Source organism: Puntigrus tetrazona, chromosome 20, assembly GCF_018831695.1.
Source record: "Puntigrus tetrazona isolate hp1 chromosome 20, ASM1883169v1, whole genome shotgun sequence".
Lineage (NCBI taxonomy): Eukaryota > Metazoa > Chordata > Actinopteri > Cypriniformes > Cyprinidae > Puntigrus > Puntigrus tetrazona.
In genome coordinates, this window is record NC_056718.1 from 22,137,509 (window position 1) to 22,159,204 (window position 21,696).

At 38.9% G+C, this 21,696-nt stretch overlaps 1 protein-coding gene across 1 annotated transcript; it reads left to right on the forward strand.

Moving 5' to 3' along the window:
* The first annotated feature begins 12,927 nt into the window (after positions 1-12,927).
* trib2 (tribbles pseudokinase 2) lies at positions 12,928-21,420 on the forward strand. The gene is made up of 3 exons (XM_043220514.1): positions 12,928-14,152; positions 14,794-15,086; positions 19,373-21,420. Exons 1-3 carry the CDS (start codon positions 13,883-13,885, stop codon positions 19,845-19,847), a joined length of 1,038 nt encoding a protein of 345 aa, XP_043076449.1. The 5' UTR covers positions 12,928-13,882; the 3' UTR covers positions 19,848-21,420.
* Positions 21,421-21,696: the final 276 nt, after the last annotated feature.

The following is a 21,696-nucleotide window of genomic DNA, read 5'->3' on the forward strand; positions in this document are numbered from 1 at the left end:
AAACTGCACTTCTAAGTTACAAATCTAAAAAAGCAGGGCTGTAATTTCACCCAGTCATGCTGCAGAAACAATCAGTGTAGTTCCATCCAGTCATACGGTACACTAGGTTCTCCGGGGAGTCATATTTCAGAATGGGCTTCTTGGCATCCGGAGCTGTTCTGTTTGAGAATGGAGGCAGGCCACGGGCTGGATGAGTCATGGTCATTGATGAAGAGCTCAGCATTCAGTTCCTGTGCAGGAACCACAGGATGTACTTTATGTCTCCATCATAACACACCTCTCACTTATACATGAACAGAGCGTTCTAGAACAGCTACAAGAATAAGCATGTACAGAAAATCTTTTTTTTTCTTTTTTGTACGTATGTAAGATGGAACATATGCGTCTTTTTATTTATTTTTTTTTCTTTTGTATAGTATTTATATTTTATGTACATGTATATGCACATAATAACTTTCTATAATTAAATAGATTAATAATCATAATTGTATTATTATCTTATTATTAAATAGTACATAATATGATATAGTTTATATTAATGTGCGTATCTATCTATCTATCTATCTATCTATCTATCTATCTATCTATCTATAGCTGGGGTATATTTGTAACAATAGCCAAAAATACATTGTATATATATATATATATATATATATATATATATATATATATATTTATGTATGTATAATTTTAAATTTTTTTATTTACTAGGACCTACTAGGATCTAATTTTCTTCATACATTTTTAAAGGTCTGTTATATATTTATATGATGACTTTTAGAAATGACTTTCCATCTTAAATAAGTTGTTTTGCTCAGTCTGGTCTCCTAATAGATTCTCCAGCGATTAGTCACTATAGCTCAGAAGGCCAGTGTTGGCACAGCAATTATGCTGTCTCAGTTATTACGCTGCCATCGCCATTGTTTTTGTTATTTATTACAGAGGCATGATAATTATGTTGACAGTACTGTTTCAATGGAATGCGAGAGACCAAATAGTTAAGGATGGTAATTCTCCACGGAGACAATCAAAGCCTCTGCGGCCGGCCGAGTTCTGGTGCGTGTCAGCGCTATACTCGCTCTCAAAACAAAATCGATGCAAATGTTCCCTTTGCACGGCAAAGTAACAAATTTGTATGTTTACTGCACCAGTATTTCATTGCGCTTTATTGCTTTTTGTGTTTGTTTTGCTGTTTTCTTGTTTATCCTGGCCAGAGAAACTTGGCATATGGTGCGATTGCTGGCCGCTGAGCTAATACTGGTGAACTTCTCTTCTGAACGCTCGTTTATCCGCCCCCGTATAGCCTGATTCAGTTCGGCCTCTGCCCGTGCGCGATGGCACATTGAGTCGAACGTTATTGGAATCCATTTGCTTTATTCACTTGCGGCGACAACAACCATATCAAAGTAATAACAGCGAATGCCCTCAGAAGTCTAATGTGATTTCCACTATGGCGGTTCAATATCTTTCCATGCACAATAGCAGAACATGCCGTGGCAATATGAAGAGGGGAAAAAAACATCTCAGGCTTTCTTTATTGCCATTTCCCATCTGGTCTCATCTCTCCTGTCTCGTATTGCGTTTGACCCCGTCTTGATGGTGTCAGGGAGATCACAGCGTTGGTGTATTTTGACAGCGTTGCATTTCCTCGGCAGGACATAAACAGGTGTGATGTGTGTGGAATGAGGCGTTTACATGCGAGTTAAGTCTGACGAGGGGACGGTATGTTGTTTCCACCGCTGGCACAGGAAGGGGAAAATTCCTATGGAATGACATCTCATTGGTAGGCACATCAAAGGCCTTCTGAGAACAGAAGGAAACAAACCGAACCCCCCGTTCACATCAGATTCCAAACAGATGTTATTCAGGACAATTCAAACCTCCTTTGAGAGTCGTTTGGGACATTTGCCATTAAAACCCCTGATCCGAAACAGGTATTCACTCATCGCTGGTTCTTGAGTTCTGCATGGGTCAGATGCTACGTAAACGCAAAAAAAGCACGTTTATGTATCAGTTAAATGTTCATTTATTTATTTACATCTTTACGTTCAAATGAATGCATTACAGTAATCTCTCATGCTTACTAATTCTGCATGTGTTTGATCAAAAATACAGCAAAATGAACAATATTGCGATATATTATTTCATTTATTATTTATTGTAAAACGTAATTTATTCCTGTGATGCAAAGCTGAATTTTCAGCATCATTACTCCTCTTCGGTGTCACATGATTCTACAGAAACCATGAATATTAAATCTTAGATCTTATTAAACCTTATTACATCTTATTATTATAATGTTGAAAAGAGGTTAGCTGATTTGCGGAAACGTGGAATACTTTATTTTCAGGATTTCATTTCTGATTAATAGATCAAAAGAGCAGAATTAATTTGAAATACTTTTTTGTAAGAAGAAAAAGAATATATTGTCTTTCTTTTTGATCAATTTGGGTATGTGTTTTGGTTTATTTATCATTTTTAATCTTAAGTTAAAAAAAACATAATTTTTGCAAGTAATGTCTTCTGCTGAAATGTAGGAATATTTAAAAATAGAAATATTTTATTTTGAATAGAGTGATAATGCAGTCAGAATTTATATCAAGAATATTCTTGTGATCATCATTTCAAAGCGGCAATTCTGCTATTTTAGAAACCAGTAGTAGGTAAATTAGAAAGACTTGCTTTGTCTCATGTCTCAAAAATCAGTGAAATAGTGAAATTAGCATAAATCCGAGGGAAATGAACCTCATCTTCATGCTGAATGGCATTTTAAAGCACTTCTAAAGGTGCTGACTTCACATTTTGCTGCAGCAAAATGCCATTCATTACCATGCAAAATCTTATCTTGCTTAATCAACTGTTTCTAAGCAGCGAAATGTCTTTCGCCTCTCACAGGTATCCAGCGATGAGTATCTCACCATCAAACGAATCGGCCTTCTTGAAAGAGAAAACCACAGAGAAGTTCACACAAAGATCACACGACTCCTTCCTTACGTGAAACGATAACGCGGGCCCGCCGTATTAATTGATACTTCAGGGCCTCAAAAACTGGTGTAGTTGTGTAACAGAGTGAATTTAAAGCAATTGTGTTTTAAATGATTTGATACGTATTACGAGAGAGGTTAATTAAACACGCTCCAGGCTGCTCTTTTTACCCAACATAGCTGCGTTTTCCACTCTAAACCACCGCGTTTTCATACGCATTTCTTCAAGGCATGAAAATTGCAGCTAGTTATGCTGGAGACATGCTCTTCTAATCATAATTATGGTAGCATTACAGTAATTTAGGCTCAACAGTTCGTTAACTGGCAGGAGCACATGCCACAGGCCTGTTTTGATTGTACTTCTGGGCTCTTGGCTGGCTGGATGAAACGCTTCTTATTAACGTCAGCTGCAATAGCTCAGACGCCGTCGTGGATCCTTCCTCCAAGTGAAAATCTCCCTCTGGAGTCGTCGCTGATGGTGGTTAAGCGCTAAAGTTTGGCCCCGTCTCCATCCATCAGGGCCGACGCGCTGGTGATCTCAGCAGACAGGGACTTTCTCGCAGTCGCCGCGGCGAACGACGAAAGCCGCTGATTAGGTTCCCGCCATAATGATGCTTGATGCGACGACATTATCTTATAGCTGTGTGGTAAGAATGATAAATCACAAATGAGATCTTTATAATAGGTTCCGCTAGACAGAAGTGAGTTACTGGAAGTTGTTTTGTCCTGCTGCGTTGCGGATACTGCTGAAATATGGCCTTTTGCAAATCGAAAAAATTGTGCAATCAACATTTTATCAGTCATTTGCGCTGTTTTTAGTATTGATGACTTATATGCCTTTAAAGTCTTACAGATATTTCTTATCAAATGCAAAGACTAAATAATCTGATAATTCATTTTATAGCTCCATATTACAGTAGTATAGTAAAAAATAATCATTAATATGTGATCACAGTTTTGATACATTCATTTTTTATACGTTCACTTTTTATATATTATTTTTATGTTTATGTAATAAATTTTTTAATATATTATGTATATATATATATATATAAAATACAAATAATAAATTATACTGTATAATTAAAAAAAAAAAAAAAAAAAAAATATATATATATATATATATATATATATATAATATATAATTTTTAAATTATTTTTTAAATCTTTTTATAAATGTAATAACATTTTAGTTAAACTTTTAAGTAACTTTTTTTTATGTTGTTAGTTTTAGCTGACAATAACAACAATGCATATTTAAGGGTTTGTCTTTTTTTGAATAAACCAGCAATTGTAGATGACGTTATAGCTATGAATCACAGTTTTGTACCTGCTATTGCTAGTCAGAGGTGGGATTTTTGTTACTACACGGAATTTTACTGCACAAAACTAACCAGGTGATTCTCGCTTCGAAAAACAAAAACTTCAGAGGACTGAAAGAGTCAACAAATACAGAGTTGTTTTAGTATCACAAAAGACAGAACATCCCTCTACTGTGGTACGTTTGTAAAGCGCTCTATATTTGTTGGGTGGGTTTCTTTGAACCTACAGCCATCGTAAGATCAATGTCAGACGCTACGTCTGCCACCTGCACTGCTTCAATAAATGCCTTTACTGCCAGGCTTCAAACGCAAGAGTCAAAGAGAGTGTGTGAGTGTGTTTTTCTCGTGCCGTCTGTCTGCATGGCAGATAGTAACAGGTCACAGCTCGACTGATTCACACATTAGGATGGCATCGTTTCACAGGGAGTTTGATGAAGACAGAATTGTGCTTTAATATTATATGTGTGATCAAGGGTTAAGGGGAAAAAACAGATGAAGAACTGAGTCTGATGGAGTTGGAAAGAACTGGGCACAATCTACTGGATGATGAACTGAAATAACAGGCCAAGGAATTTACTGAACTGAAATTCAAAGAAACTTTAGGCACATGCCAATACAGATACACGCAAAACATATATATCTTTTATATTAGTAGTTGTAAATAGTATGTATTAATATAAATATTGATACATACTGAAATATTTATGTATTAATATATTTTATTGTATGGTTTTGACTGTTTGGTTTTTGACTATTGTTTGGTTTTAATGTTAATTTTTCTTCTTAGCGATTTAGTTTACCAAAAAAATGAAAATCCTGTCCATAGTACTTTTTCCTACTGTGGACGACTGTGGAAACAGCCTGGTTACAAACTATCAAAATCTGCAGAATTCAAACAGGTCTGGAACTACACAGAGGTGAGTAAATAATGACAGAACCATTCCTTTAAGTATTTCAACTTTAACATTTTTTTATATTATATTTCGGTACTTAAAAATGTTCATCTACCCGTCCGTCTGTCAAACAAACAGGGTTTTTCGGCTTTTCCCAAAACATTCAAATGAGAACATCTGAGCCAAAATTCCATTTGTTCCATTCCGTATCTGCGGTCACATGCATTTCAACTAAACATTTAAATTTGAGTTCAAAATCAGGAATTAAATTGCCATTCCCAAACCTACCTTATACATGCTTAACACTTTTGATGGATTACCCGGCAGGTGAAATCAACTCCTACTCATAATTTTCTGTTTTGTGTCACATTATGATAGAAAAATGTGTTGCAAATGTTGATTGATTGACGGTTCCGCTCATTATAAAGAAATACAAGACATGCTACATGCGTTTCAGTGGTTTGTTTCAGGTGAGTCATATGTACAGACATGTCCTCGTGTGAATTGAATCTTGTTGCCACGGCATCTGTGTTAGCGGTATCTAAACCCGGTGCGAAATGTTTTAAATTAAATGCATCAGTTAGCATGTAGAGCTCGTGCGCTTGATACGGTAAATCCGCTCTGGTCGAGGGATTCAGACTCCTTTTGCCTTTTTCCACAGAATCTGTTATTGAGTTGTGAGCTTATATTGCCTCCTGGACTTGTTCGGGGTTTCAAAGATCACAGCTCTACAATGAGACCTTCCTCCCAGCCTGCATTTTTATGCCATTCCTCAAGCTTTCAGCGAGATTCTACATAATGTATTAAAGCTTCTCTGCCTGTCATTTATTTATATCCTTTCTGCACACATTTTCGCTCTTTGGGGCGTTCGTACAGCTACAAAATAACCGTGTGTCATTTGGCAGCCTTCCTTCATTAATAACCATATGTATAATTAAATATGACAAATGTATTTTGGCGATGCTGTTGGTCCTCCCCGATGCCTGGAGCACAGCTCTTTCATGTTTTTGTTTGTCGGACTTTTTTGTGTTGTTATTCATCCTGCGTGTCTGGAATCTGAGTCATCCTGTCAAATCCGAGTGAAGCTATATGTTTTTTTTCTCCCCGGCCTTCAGATTTCTTTCCAAAAGGCTGCAGTTTGAAAATGTCCCCTGGATCTACAGAATCAGAGGACTGGACAGAAGTTAGCCAGCCACAGTATTTCACATAAAGTTTCTCCGGTTGCAGAGAAGCCTTCGTACACTTTTTGAAATCTTTGTAAAAAAAGTTGTGGTCTGAAAGAGATAGCACATGCTGTGAAAACTTTCCACCAATTTCAGCTTAAGTTGCTGCCTTTGATTTTTCATTGTACAATCAGTCAGTGTTATTGTAGTAATTATATACTATTGTATTGCTTATTAATATACATTTTTTATATTTTTTGTTTGTATTTCAATTTAAGCTTTAGTAATAGTAATGTTTTTTTCATTGTTCTTCTTATTGTAATGATCGGTTTCTAATTTCAGGCTTTATATTAGTCAACCCACAAAAAACAAAAACATTGCATAAAAAAGTTTTATTTAATAATTTTCCTGTGGAACATCTTTTCATATCTTGATATTTATGAACATGACTGCATTAACATGAAGAACGCTGGTCTTCCTAAGAAGACATATTTAAAATATCTTTTAACAAAAAGATTCAGTCCGGTTTAGAACAATATGAGGATGAGCAAATGATAACTGAACTATCTCTTCAAGCTTCAAAAATGATAAAACGATTTGCTCTTTATTACTCACAACTCCGGTCTGGTTGTAAAAATTAGAAGATGATTATCAATGAATAAAATTTAACTTTTTTTGTTGAAAAAAGGATTCAACAAACAGAATTCATTTACAGAAAAACTGACAGCATGTTTGCCTCAAAACACAACCTGGAAATGATTCGTGTTCAGTGAGATTCGGCAATTTGAGGTGATGTGAGAGTTATTGGATATTAGTCTGAAATGAAGTGACAGTGCAACGCTTTTTTTGGTTTGATTAAAAGTTCAAATAATTGTTATATTGCGAGTTTTGCAGCCTAATACCGTTGGAGTGTGGTAGCTAAAGGGCTAGAGTAATATGTTTAGTTTTCCAGAGCAGAAAGCAGGTTTCTGCACCCACCTCGAGGCTTAAAATATAGAGATAGAGACATTTCCCAGCAGCAAAATTGCTTCATTTTCTCAGGAGAGAGTGCCATTGCTGTAGGGGGTTAATTAAGATTTTAGCCATCCACGCTGACCTTTGCAAACTTCCAGGAGTGATCATCTCTCCACTTCCAGGCAGCAGCCACATTTCCCGCTTTGAAGTTTCCCAATTTAGTAGACTTTAGCAGAGAAGAGAGTTAGAAATGGGTCTATACTGAAAAAAGGCACTTTGGTATAAAGATAATCCCATTTTTACTTACACATTTGTGGTTGCATTTCTCTGTGTGACACAAAGTGGTTTGACCTAAATATGGGACTATATCTCTGCAGCCTCCGTGCACTGTATTTGGGTCTATTAGAGAGGGGGAAACGCAGTAATTTTGAACCCAATCTGCAGAAAGAAGTTAAACCCAGCTTGGGAAATCCTGACCCACTTTGAGTTGGAAATAGTCAACGAGTATGAGGAGTTCACCCAAAAATAAAAACGTGCTTAAAGTGTACTCACCCTCGGGCCATCCACGATGTAGATGCGTTTGTTTCTTCATCGGAACAGATTTGGAGAAATTTAGCATTACATCACTCGCTCACCAGTGGATCCTCGGTAGTGAATGGGTGCCGTCAGAATGAGATATAATACACAAGCAATTCAGACTAGTCCATCAGTCATTGCCTTGTGAAGTGAAAAGCTGTGTGTTCGTAAGAAACAAATCCATCATTAAGGTGCTTTAACTTCAAACCGCCACGAGTCCGTAATCCTAACAACACTTCCTCCAGTGGAAAAGTATTTGTTTGGGACTGTTTTGGCTTGTAAACGGTGCTTGATCTGAACTTCTCTGTCTCCTGATTCAGACCAGACAACTTATTGCCTGGAGAAAGCAATATAACGAATAGAGGATTGATAATTTAGCCAAAAGTAACTGTTTGAAGTTAGATTTCTTACTTGCAGGTGCATTTTTGCTTCACAAGATGTTAATCAATACAGTTGCTCAGTTGCTTGCGGATTATTTTTATCATCAGTTTGGACTCTCATTCTGATGGCACCCATTCACTACAAAGGATCTATTAATGAGCAAGCGATGCTGAATTTCTCATGTGTTAGGTCTCAGAGTGAGTAAAAATTTCCAGCAAGCTTTCATTTTTGGTTGAAATATTCCTTTAAGAGCACGGCAAGCTACTTTTTTGGTAGCTGTTTAGGGCCTGCGGCCCGTGATTCTGGAAGAAAGGGGCTGTTTATGTGACAAACACGATCTCGTGAAGCGTGGGCAAACCGAGGCCATGAACTGCAGGAGAAAAGCTACCGGCTCCCCCTTTTGCAGTGTTATGTCAGGGGGTGGAATCTGTTTGGAATGAACAGTTCTGTCTGTGTCTCTCATCCAGCTGTGTGCATTCCATATGACGCCCAGCATTCCACAATGGAGAATTGCTCAATCCTGTATTCACTCACCTTCCACCCCCCCCCCTGCTTACTCGGCGTTGGGAAAACAGTTCAGGAGCTCAGGAATGCAAGTGGGAAGCCACTTTCTCAGATGAACAAAATAGGAGAATCGTGACCGCTTTACATCGGGCTGCTCTCGTGATAGGCCTGCAGTATATCGCCCATTGCATTTACATAAAAAACACAATAACGTAAACGCCTACGTCTTTGGCAGCTTCTCGTACATTACGTGGTGTGCTCACGAGGTGCTGGTTCAAACTTATAAAAATCCCTCTACAAAAAAAAAGTTTAATCTTCAGATATGTCCTTGTTAAGGGATATGTGCCTTTGTGCATACAGAGGTCTGACTGCTAAATATAGACTGTGTTTTTCAGCAAAAGTGTGCACCCTTACTTTTCAGAGAAAAAAAGGGAAATATTCTGTAGATGGAAAAATCTCTGTAAAGGTTTTTTGTGCATATCTTTTTTTCTACTGTGTTTTTACTACCTTTTCAAGTTTTTTAAGGTATCTAATATTTTGATATATAGTTTCCACGATCTTTTTTAAATTTTATAAATTAAATGTTTGTTGTCAATTGAAAGTGTGTAGGCCTTCTTGCATTATTATGCTGTTATTTTACGATTATACATTCAGAGGCATAAAATGGTTTTAAAATGACAATAATATCGCATTTATGGGGCAATATATCACACAACAAAACGTTGTTACCGTGACAGGCCTACACAGTGAAAAAAAAATAAATCACAGCATGAACATGCAGTTATAAAAAAATACAAATTTACATTTACATTAATCATTTGGCAGACACTTTCATTCAAAGTGTCTTACTAAATAAAAGCAAACAGACCAACGAGAGAACAACAATATATAAATGCCGTGAAGTCTCAGTTAGTCTAGCACAGTGTACAAAGCAATGTAGAATCAAAACCCTCTGCTAAATCTTATATAGCGAAAATATAAAAAAATGAAAGCTAATTTACAATGAATGAAAAATAGAAAAGCATCTCAATATTATATAATCCTGGTAAACATGAATGGTGACCACAGTACATTGCCAGTTTCAGCTCATAAAAACCTACTGCATCGCTTTAAAAGTCCTGTATAGCGTGCAATATAGACTGCAAGTTGCGTGGAATACTTTTATGATCCTTTTGTGTCCTTTTTTGAGCTTGTCGCTCAGCCTTTGGTTTCCGCGCACTTTCATTCTGTAGATGAGAGAGGTGTCAACACTCCTCACCAAAGAAACAGAGTAAATCACATACATTTGAAATTACACGAGAGTACGTAAAACACATCAGTTATCATTTTAGGCAAACTATCCGTGTAGCATTTCAGCCGTGGGGCACATAAATATCTCACTCTACCCACCATTCACTGTTACATACAATACAACACTTTGTGAATGTACCAGTGGGAGGCACAACAATGTCATTCATCCAAAACACACAATTTAAAAAAAAATTCCCTTGATTCCTCGGTGTTCTCCTCCAGTACGTGTAATCAGTTTTGAAATTCAACACCAACTCGTACAAATCATGACATTGTGCAACAACAATAACAAGTCTTGATACAACTGGAACAGATTATACGCAGACATAACAGACAGCAGGCATTTTGTCATTCATCAGTCAAACTATCAGATCATAAAACTTACACCACTTCATCAATACGTCACACCAAATGAAAGAGTACATGATGTATCTGTTCATGTGGCGGGTACGTGAGTCAAATTTAAGTATGAATTCATTATCCTGAAATTTTAGGGTACAACAGCATAATGTGTTTTGTTAAGGTCTTAATATTTTTTTTTATATAACCTATTATTTTAGGGCATGTTCTTTAGTCTACATCTTTTTGGCGATATGAATATAATCTACCTAGAATGAATGTAATCTACAGCATGTCCACACATCTGGTTATTGTTCAGAAACACTGTACAGAAATCCTGCATCTTGCAGGGAAGAGACATGCTATTAACATGTGAGGATTTAACCCAGTCACCATCTGGCCAACAACTCCATTTCAGACTTCTGCCTGCAGTATATACATGACCGGTCAAAGGCTCGTTCATTTTAGAGCAATAGTTTGTAGATTTTTGTCATTTGTATTAGCTTTTTTACTTTTCTGAACCACTAAAATGTGCAAAATATAACTGTGAATACAAATCCGTAACCATGAAAAAACATCTTCTACTGTAGGTTAGCACATTTAGGCCGAATGCGCAAAATACAGACGCTAGCAAATATAAATCGCATTTGCGTGTATCGAGCTTACGTTTGAGATCATAAACATAGAAACTAATATAATTACTAATCATGGAAAAACACAAATAGCTATATGTAAAGTTACATTAGGCCACAGGTTACTCTGAATGGGTGAAATATAGACGCGTGTAAATACAATTAGCATTAGCAGGTAAAGCAATCGATTTGGTGGTTAAGTCACTTTGTTAGGATAAGAGTAGTATGCATACACTAGATGAAAAAATAAACAAAAACTAGATACAAGTTAGTCCGAATATGCCTGTAGGCTACAATCACACAAATACAATTACAATGCTATAAAATACAATTTGCGTGAAAAGCTAGCCATCGCTGCTTCAGCACTTCTGTTAAGATTAGTATGAGTCAGTGCATTTCCACACACAAACACCAGGTGAAAAAGGAAACAAAAAATAGATTGGGATATAGGTCAGTCTGAATGCTTAAAATATGGATGCTTGTGAATATAAATCACGTGAGCATGTAACCGATGGCCGCTTCAATGCTTCTGTTAGCAGTATGGCACGGTGCTTGTAAATATACAACCCAGCTGAAAAAAAAAGTTAAAATTCAGCCTAATTGCTTGGCTGGTTTAGGTTGGTCAGCAGGGGTTTTAGCCACTTCCCAGCTGGCCAGGCTGGTTTTAGCTAGTCAGGCTTGGAGACCAGCTAGAACGACCAGCTAGCATGAGTCTGACCGGCCTGGCCGGGCTGGGAGATGAGAAAAAACAACCTGCTTCCAGACCAGCCAAAGAGCCTAGCATTTCTTTTCAGCAGGGAAGTACGAGATTTGTGTAGCTGATTTGTGCTATATAAAGAAACTTGCCTTCCCTTGATGAAAATTTAAACTCAAGTTTAGTCAAAACGGCCAAAATATATATTGCAATTATGAACTGCATTCACGCAGCAGATCGCTAACTATGAGCGACTGTTTTCTGCTTAAGTGTTTTGTTGGAGTTATTGCGCACTGCATGCACAAAACGCAAGAGCTAGATAAAAGTCGGTTCAAATGCGTAAAAAAATGTATGCTTGCGTCGCAGATATAAACGTTTTTGCATGAACGTGTGACCATTGCAACCGATTGCTTCAGTTCGTTAGAGCCGGTATGGGAGAGTGCATTGGCAAAACACAAAAACTAGATGAAAGGTTAAATAAAAGTTTGTCTTCAAGTTAGCCCGAATGGGCAAAATATAGTCAACACTCACAAATACAACTCGCTTACGTGTCTGCGCCGATTGCCTGTGGGCAGGGCGCTGACCCTTACGAAAATTAGACGTGGTTTTACTACAAATAAAACCAAAAAGGACATGTTTGCTATAGTTAAACCGTGATAATCACAAATTAACCATGATCTTGCAACAATAACCTTAGCGGCAATCAATATATCAAAGAAAAACATGGTTCATTTCCGTAGGGGGACTGTTGCGCTGTTGGCGTCCCAAGTTCGAACCCTCCTCTTCCCCACTTTGCTTCCTGTCTACTCTATGCTATCCTATATTAATAAAGGAAAATGGCAAAAATAAATCTTCAAATATAAAAAAAATAGAAATGGAATTCTGCTAGAATGCATTTATTACGAAGAGCATCTATCGTGCACGAACAAAGCACTAGAAGCACACATCTCTAATATTTAAGATATAATTATTCTATGTTAACGTATATAATATTGTTCTATGTTAACGCCTTTAAGCTAAGTGTGCAAAATTAACCTTCATTTCAAAAAGACCACAGAATATACACACATAGCCCATTCAGTAATCATCACGGTATTGTATTTAATCGCAGTTTCATGTCATTTTTGCTTCATTGCACAAACTAACTGACATTTAGTCCTAACACACACTCCCCCCTAGAATTCACCATATCGACAGATAATTTAGGGTGCTTCAATTAAACTCCAAGGGCAACAATTATCTCACATGACTGCACGGATGGCTCGCTCGCAAGACTGTGGATGTGTCAGCATCAAGCGAGCGGCCAATGGGAGCGCGTCTCGGCCGTGACGTCAGGGGGGCTGGTCGTGCGCGTGGAGAGCTCCAGTCAGTCCCGCGAGCGCAGTCAGTCAGTCAGTGCGTGCAGCTGACCCCGCGCGTTCAATGGACTAGGTTCCCAGCCACGTAAGTAAAAAAAAAGAAGACGATGGTGATAATGGTGTCTTGTTGCTGAAACAAGGGATAGGCCCGGGGAGAACGTCGGCCGTCCCCTCTTGCCTTTGTCCGAATCAGATCCGAGCGCCGGAGATCGTCGGAGTTTGGTTGCTCGCGAAGAGGAGGACATCTACTTCCCAGGCGTAACAAAAGGCGGCTCGCGACCTGGAGGAAATTTTTTCCTAGCCATATTTGGTAGATGCACGGACGGGCTTCGCGTGGGGATCCGCTCGAATGAACACGGAGCGCCCTCTCAGGATATCTAAACCCGGCTTTTAATTTAATGCAAAAAAAACCCCCGTTCTTTACCTGCTGCGCTGCATCGGCCGTGACGTCACAGCCTGTACATTACATACACCGCGCCGATTCACGCGTTTTGGGCTTTTTTTTTTTTTTTTTTTTTTTTTTTTTGCAACCGAACCGTGCTGTTCTTTGAGGGCACGCTGAGCATAGAGGTCACAATTCATGCATGCACGTCATCGCATGTGTGCTCAAATGACGCCACATTGCCGGTGCAATTAACGCACATGCATAAGATCATCATTACAGTCAAGGGGAATCGCCGCTGCCTTCATGCCCAGTGTTAAATAGAGGGCATCTGTCTGTCATTCACTTCCAACCCCCTCCTCCGAGACCGTCTGAACCCTCCTGATCTGGACGAACCTCCTCCTATACTCATGAACATACAGAGATCCAGTCCCATTAACATTTCGCGTTATGGGAGATCGAGGCACAAAGCACACGACTTTGAGGAGCTATCTTGTCTAAGGACTACAGAATCCAACCAGAGTTTCAGTCCCAATTTAGGATCTCCCAGCCCCCCTGAGACCCCTGACTCCTCTCACTGCATTTCTTGCATTGGAAATTACCTTTTGTTGGAGCCCATTGAAGGAGACCACGTTTTTAGAGCCACCCACCTGCACAGTGGGGAAGAGCTCGTGTGCAAGGTAAGAAACATGTCATTTTGGAACGGAACACTCATGCAATTGCATCAGCTATAGATAGGGATGTGTGCCAGACATGCATATGGCTTACTGCATTCGTTTTGCGAGGTGTCTATTGGTGCATTATCAAATGAATGGCTTTTCTTTTGTGATTCATCAACAGTGACATCAAGTGATGAGTTATAGTCACGTGCAAAAAAGCATGTGGGAATACCCCTGAAGTGAGTGTGTGTGTGTTCATGCGTGCGAGTCCACATGACTTTGAAACATAAGACACTCTGAATGGGCTGACATGGGCAGAGAGCCATTAGTAAGAACCTCTTATCTTCTGATGAGAGAACGGCCTCCGATGTCCACCACTGTCGTGTTATATTTAGCCCGTGTCTCTCTCTTTTAGGTGTCTGTTACTAAGCAACATCAAAATTCAGTGTGTGTTTTGGGGACTCTGAAATGCAGCAGAGGTGTAATGCCTTTCGACTCGGCGTTGCGCGGATTTACGTTCTTTTGTTTCAGAATTAGGCATCGTCTCTGAAGATGCCAGTAGCGGGGCTCTTGTCTTGGGGGGGCTAAGACTTTTGCACGTTGTTGGGAAATCGATGACTGCTTCTAATTGAATTCAAAATGCTCTCTCTCTATCCTCACAGGTGTTTGATATCAGTCGATACCAAGAGTCCTTGGCCGCTTACTTCGTGCTGGGCACCCATGAGAACATTAACCAGATAGTGGAGATTCTTCTGGGGGATACGCGAGCGTACGTGTTCTTCGAGAGGAGCCATGGCGACATGCACTCTTTCGTTCGCACTTGCAAGAAGCTGCGAGAGGAAGAGGCTGCCAGACTTTTCCATCAGATAGCATCAGCTGTGGCGCACTGCCACGACAACGGCCTGGTCCTCAGAGACCTCAAGCTGAGGAAGTTCGTCTTTAAGAACGAGGACAGGTAAAGAAGCCACTGTAAGGTTGTAGGGTTCAATCAAAACGTGCGCATAGAGGTTTGTTTTGCACAGACCGCACATTATGGTACATTACCCGTGTGCTTTCCAATAGAACAAACGTCATTGAAGCGACCCTCCCCTTTTTGAGCTGCAAATAGCTTAAATAGTTAAAATAGTTCATTTACGATTGTGAACCACGAATTGCTCCTCGCAGTTGTCATTGGCAGCCGGTATCCGGGGACGTTCACATTCGAGAGAGCACAGGATTGGCCTCAAATTTAGATTTTTAAAGCCAAAAATGGCTTTTGTTGATAGTGTAGTAATATATAAGGAAGCGCTTTTCACGGAGAAGTCGCTTTTAAACTAATGCAGCGAGTTTGCAAGACCGGCTTAAACCATTGCGAAACTTTCAGCCTCGCGCAAAAATTCCTAAAACTACCCAACTTAGCTAAACAGCAGTAACAATGACCGCAGCGCAATTTTAAATCAAAGATGTGTACTAGATTTTTAATTAACTTTTGGGTGAGTAATATCATATAAACGGCCTCCAAAAGCCACTCCAGTTTTGTTTTCATGGTTTCTCTAATGATGTCATCGTTCCTTTTCACGATATTATGCAAAATGTTGTGGTTTTGCCATCTCATATTTTTCAGTGATACCATCATGGCACCACGGTTCTTTTTTGTATCTAGTTTTATAATGTATGCACCACTACAAGTCTTTATTCGTTCATCCGTATAGGGCTTTAAGTGGTGCGTTTACGGTATTAACCTAATCTGGTTTTAGGCCGGAAATGTAAATGCATGATTTTAGAGTCAACCACAAATGGACAATATATACTTTAACGCACATTTCAGGCCATTTCAGTGCAGCTGTGTATTAGTGATGCACTGATTATTTATTTATGTTTTTAACCAAAACCGAAAGTTAAATTTTAATTGAGACAAAAAGAAAGTTTTTTAAGGGTAGTTAAATTGTTGGGTTCTCATGTAATAGAAGACACAGTAAAGTTACAAAACGGTAAAGCACTTGATATTTTAGCTACACCGTATATATCTTGCTACTTCAGCATCTGCTTTGGTCATGGTGAAGTGCATAAAACCTCTCACAGGTTTACCTGTTGTGGCTTGTGCTCATTCTGTGCACGAAATATATAGACGCAGTCGGAGAAGTGATAATCAATAATCGTGGTTTCATCCATTAGTCAATATATACTTTTTTGCTGAATATTTTTGATTGCTGAAATTTCAGTGCATTACTATTTTGCATTTTAGTGCAAAAAATATACTTTTTTTTGTATTCTATTCCCATGAAATACCTTTCGTTTTTGGCTGACATCAGCAAGCCCTGATCATTTTCGATCTCTCCGCTTTGTTTTTAGTGAACAACATCAAATCCCGTATTTTTTTTCTATTTGCTCATCCTGTTTAGCTCCCCCCAAAAAAGCCGTTGCGTTGAAGTAAAATGGTTTTGAATGGCATTGCGTGTTAAGTTTTTATAAATTAGCCTGCCCATATGTTTGGCAGACGGATTCGTTCTGAAATAATCCCAAGCCTGCGTTATGAATCTGGGTGGCCTTCCCGTTTAAGCTAAATGGCATTTGCCCCAGTGGCCAAATGAGTCAGCTCAGCTAGATTCCCTCTGGCTCGCTGGATGGAAATGGAGAATGTTGCCCGGTGCTTTAAATGTGAGCTCGGTGACCTTACTGTTCCCATGCTCTGTGGTCTGGTGCGTCAGCCGTCCACCTTTCACTGAGTGATTGCAGACGAGCTCAAGTAAACGTGGCCAAGGGTGTTGAGTATTACCCTGGCCAGAAATCAAACACCAAGGGCGCACCAAGATTGGAACCAGAGAGGAAAGCGAGCCAGACAGAACTGCATTCCTCGGCGTAGTGGGTTCCTGACCTGGTTATGTCACGAAGGACACTCGTAACGTTCTGCCGTCGCATGCTAGAGACCGCAGTGCAGTTCGTCCGGAATCGCTCCCTAATGCACCAGCGTGTGTGCATCCACGTGTCCTCCTCCGTTGGTGTGGGCCGGTGTTCTTTGCAGGCTCTTGACCCGGTGTAACTCAGCCGCGTCGTGGAGTTGTGACTCACATATGCTGCATGTCATTAAGAGAATATTTCGAGCATGCCGCGTTCTCTCCGCGCAGCGGCGCATAGAAACGGGTCGAAAGTTCAGGTCAGCGAAGGGCCATCCTGTTCATTTCTGACCTTCAGGTAATTTAGATGCCCTGCAACCTTTCCACGCGGCAGGATACCGCTTGTCGTGAAAAATAATATGACTATTTTGAGCTCCGAGGATTGGATGTTTTGCTGAGACTCAGTAGGCGTACGGTTTCATTCGGATGGTTTCTGATTCAGAATCTGAGTCACGAGGCAGCTTGCAGAAGACCTCAAAGATGTTTTCCTTGCATATGTTGTTTTTTTTATTTTTATTTTTTGTCTTCGTAACTTGGGCTTCAACGTTGTAGTTAGTCTCGGCTTTTTGATGAATAAGCAGGGAATCAAACTGTAGTTTGAAAATACTGTAAGCAAGCTGTACAAAAGTTTGGAGTCGGTAATATTTACTAAAATGTTTTTTTAAGAAAGCCTGTTATTCTTACACAGGCTGCGTGCTTTTATTAGTTAAAAATAATAATATAAATGATTGAATTAACTACTCTTAATTAAAGTGTAGTTTATTGCTGTGACGTAAAGCTGTATCATTACTCAAGTTTTCAGTGTCACGTCAGAAATCATTCTAATATGCTGATTTGCTGCTTATTAATGTTGCAAACCATGGCGCTGCTTAATAATTCAGTTGAAGCCATGATAAAGTTCAAAAGAACAGCATTTATTTGCAATAGAAATCTTTTGTAACATTATAAATGTCTTTACTGTCACTTTTAAGCAGTTTAATGCATCATTGCTGAATAAAAGTATTAATTTAATTCATTTTTTTGCAATATTGTATCTAAATATAAATCTGTCACTTGTTTTTAAGTTTATGATGCAAAACGATCACTGAACCATAGTTACGAATCTGATCCGTGAACATGACTTGCCTTAAATCCTGATCAAAGGATGTTATAAAAACGAAGAAGAACAGCGAAGTTAGTCTGACACGCTTTTTAGAAAACAAAACCAAATAAAAGTGTGATATTACTGTAGTAAGAGAACCATTGCAGATTGTCGTCATATGTATGTTTCATGTTTTGCATTACTGTACAAATTGCAAGATTACAGTGGAAAAACTAAGATCACAGGGGAATAGTGATGGTTTAAGGAATTCCATCTTTGGTGTGGCATTATTCCTGCTTTTTATAATTCCCGGAATGAATACCAGATTTCCCTCTGGATTAGACTGGCAGGAATGTCCCGAGGCTATCTTTATATTGCTTTTTATGCAAGGGATTTAGAGTCCAATATGAAGAGGATATTTATGCTTTGCTGTCGAAAAACTATAATAGTAGAGGAAAATAAGATTTGAAAGGTTTTTTTTTTATTATTATTATTTTGGACTGCCAGATTTGGATACATTAGTTTCTGTTAAATTGATTCTCTTTTTTGTTTTTGGTCATATCATTTTTTTTAATGATCTTGAACACAGCTGGAATTTTGCTTCATATAATTTCTTTTACATCTTTATTTAAAAGCAACTTTTTCAGTCTGTTTTATGTTGTTTCAGTTAATGTATATTACGACTTTTAAAGTGCCCATATTATAGGTTTTGAAAGGTTCATGTTTTGGATTTTGGGCTGACATATAAATGCATGGCATGCACGGTCAAAAAACATTTATACCTTATTTATTTAACGATTCGCAAATGACTCAACTGTTCAATCTTTCCAAACCCCTAAGATGATTGTTTGATTTCGGTAAAAGCAGTGTTCGTGAGCTTTAACGCTACAAAAACGCCACCTAGCGGCACAGAATCAATTTGCATTTTCATGCAAGTGAGCAGGCAATGAACACGAAGTGGCTTGGGACTCGTTTTAAAAACACCTCGTTTCAACGATTCAGAGTCGACTCTTTCTTTTGAGAGGCAATAACTTTACGCACTGTGCTTTTTTCAGATTTAGTTTTCATTCACTTACAGCTGTTACACTGCATGAAAGCTCATTTAAAAAAAAAAATCTATAATAGGGGCACTTTTCGCTTCATTTAATGTATGTTCAAAAACGTTCACAAAAGACGTTCCATCTACAATTTGTTCCATTTCATTCATGTTTTAACATTTATAGTGTTTAGTGTTTACTTATTTTTTTTTTTTTAATATGTACGTCTTTGTTATTCTGTCTTTCCCAGGAATCTTGTAAAGTTGGAGAGTTTGGAAGACACGTACCTTTTAGAAGGAGGTGACGATTCGCTCTCGGACAAACACGGCTGTCCGGCCTACGTCAGCCCGGAAATCCTCAACGCCAATGGCAGCTACTCTGGTAAGGCGGCGGACGTGTGGAGCTTAGGCGTGATGCTCTACACCATCCTGGTGGGCCGCTACCCGTTCCACGACGTGGAGCCCAGCTCGCTGTTTAGCAAGATCCGGCGCGGCCAGTTCAGCATCCCCGAGACGCTAACGCCCAAAGCCCGATGCCTCATCCGTAGCATCCTGCGGCGAGAACCGGCCGAACGCCTCACCTCCCGAGAGATCCTGGACCATCCCTGGTTCTCAGCCTCCGGCGGTTCAGCCGCCGCCGCCAGCCACGGAAGAGGAGAGCGAGACTTGGACCAAATGGTGCCAGAGGCCAACATGGAAGAAGAACTAGAACAGTTCTTTAGCTGAGCACAAACTCGTCAGACATTATGCCACGCCCTTTTAGATTATCAAAAAAAAAAAAAAGAAATACACTCATTACAAATGGTGTCTATCGTTATATCTCATTCCGTGAAAAGACATGGTCTGGCTGCTGGACTTCTGGACGAAGCGCGTCGGGTGATGTAGCAAGACTTACTTCGGTTTTTCTTTTATTTCCGTTCGTTTATGTCTTCGTTTTACGTGGTGCTCACGAGGCGTACGAGTAAGCTACAAACATGCATTACGGCACAGGAGAACGCAGCCAAGGAACAAAGAAAATATCAGGCGAAACTGCTCAGCCTCTCCTGTTTCCAGCTCTGATTTGTCGACTTGCGCCTCAGTTACCCGTTTTCTTCGAATGCAAATCGTCGGTCGCGTCTCGATCTTATTTTAAAGCATAGCGTTTCGACAGCCCTCCAGGTCAACGCCGCGAAGACCATGTAGTTTATTTTTTGCGTTTGGATTCATTTCGGCTGCATTAAGAATGATTTGTGTTGCATTAAGCTGTTCCTTTTACTATTATTGCTGCTTTTTCCCGCTCTAACCATAACTGAAACTTTCTCCGTGAGTCTTCAGAGAATAAAAAAACGTCAAGCACTTGACTCGCCTAGGCTTGGAGATCCTCTCTGGACTAGTGTCATCTATTTAACTTTTAGTTGTTTTCTTTTGCTGGAGCAAAATTTATGTTCTTTTTTTTTTATTTATAAGGTTACTACTACTATATTTAAAGACAAATACGTGCAGGGTTTTTTTTTTTTTTTTTTTCTCCGTTATTTTCTTAACCGCCAGTTTTCGCGAATATTGTAGGCAATATAATATTGACACAGGACAGGTTTGAGTTTTTGTATCAAAGTTTGTCCCAAGTTGGAAGGTCTACGATTTAACGTCAGTGCCAGTAATCACGCACCCCAAACGCACGCCGACCGTACTTTTTTATTTGTCATTTTTTCCTCTTGGTTTCGTTCTGTTTCTTTGCATTTGACTCCATAAATATTAGACGATATTTCTACGACTACACCGTCTCGAGTACCTCATGTTAACTCTACTGCCTGCATAGGTCTGTGAAATGATCATGTTTTGAATGGGTACATGTAGACATGTTTCGTCGTATATCAATGTTACTTGAAATCGTGATTTATATCTAGTCAATGGCATGTGCCCTATGAATGCTTTAGCCTGCCTAGCAAGAGGGGAGTTCATTTTTTCAGTTTCGTTTTCTTAAAGAAAAATCTTACGAAGGATTTACTAGGAGTCCAATTGCGCTTAAGAGTTTCTTTTCGGTTTTTTTTTTGGTTTTGTTTTTCCTCTGGTCATTGTGCTTTCACTCGTTTTGTAGAAGGAACTTTTGCCTACCTAAGTTGGTGCTGATTAGGTGCTAATTTTGAAGGATGTTTTTCTTTTTCGTTTGTTCATTTTTTTTTTTTTTTTTTTCACATGTTTTCGAGGGGAGGGGGGAGTGCATGGTGGGATATCTGCCTCAGATGCTCTGATTGTAATGTAACAGATTTTTGGTGTTTTGTCCAGATTTATTCAGTAAATAAATTGTGAACTGCACACTGAATGCTGTATCTTTTTATCCAGTCTTTTATGCGCTTAAACGGACTAATAATATATTTATATTGTATTTCTGGCAATAATATAATATTAATAAAAGGGTTTTTGGTATGTATAAAAAAATGTAGAAATCACTTAAAACGTACTTGTATTAAGAAACAAGAAAACATTAAAAAAGATTAGTTTTAAAGAATAAAGATTTATTCAAAAATACCCATATTTAATGTCTCTAAAGTATTAGCAAATAAAAAAAAAAGATACATTAAGTTGCTAGTAAAGGTAA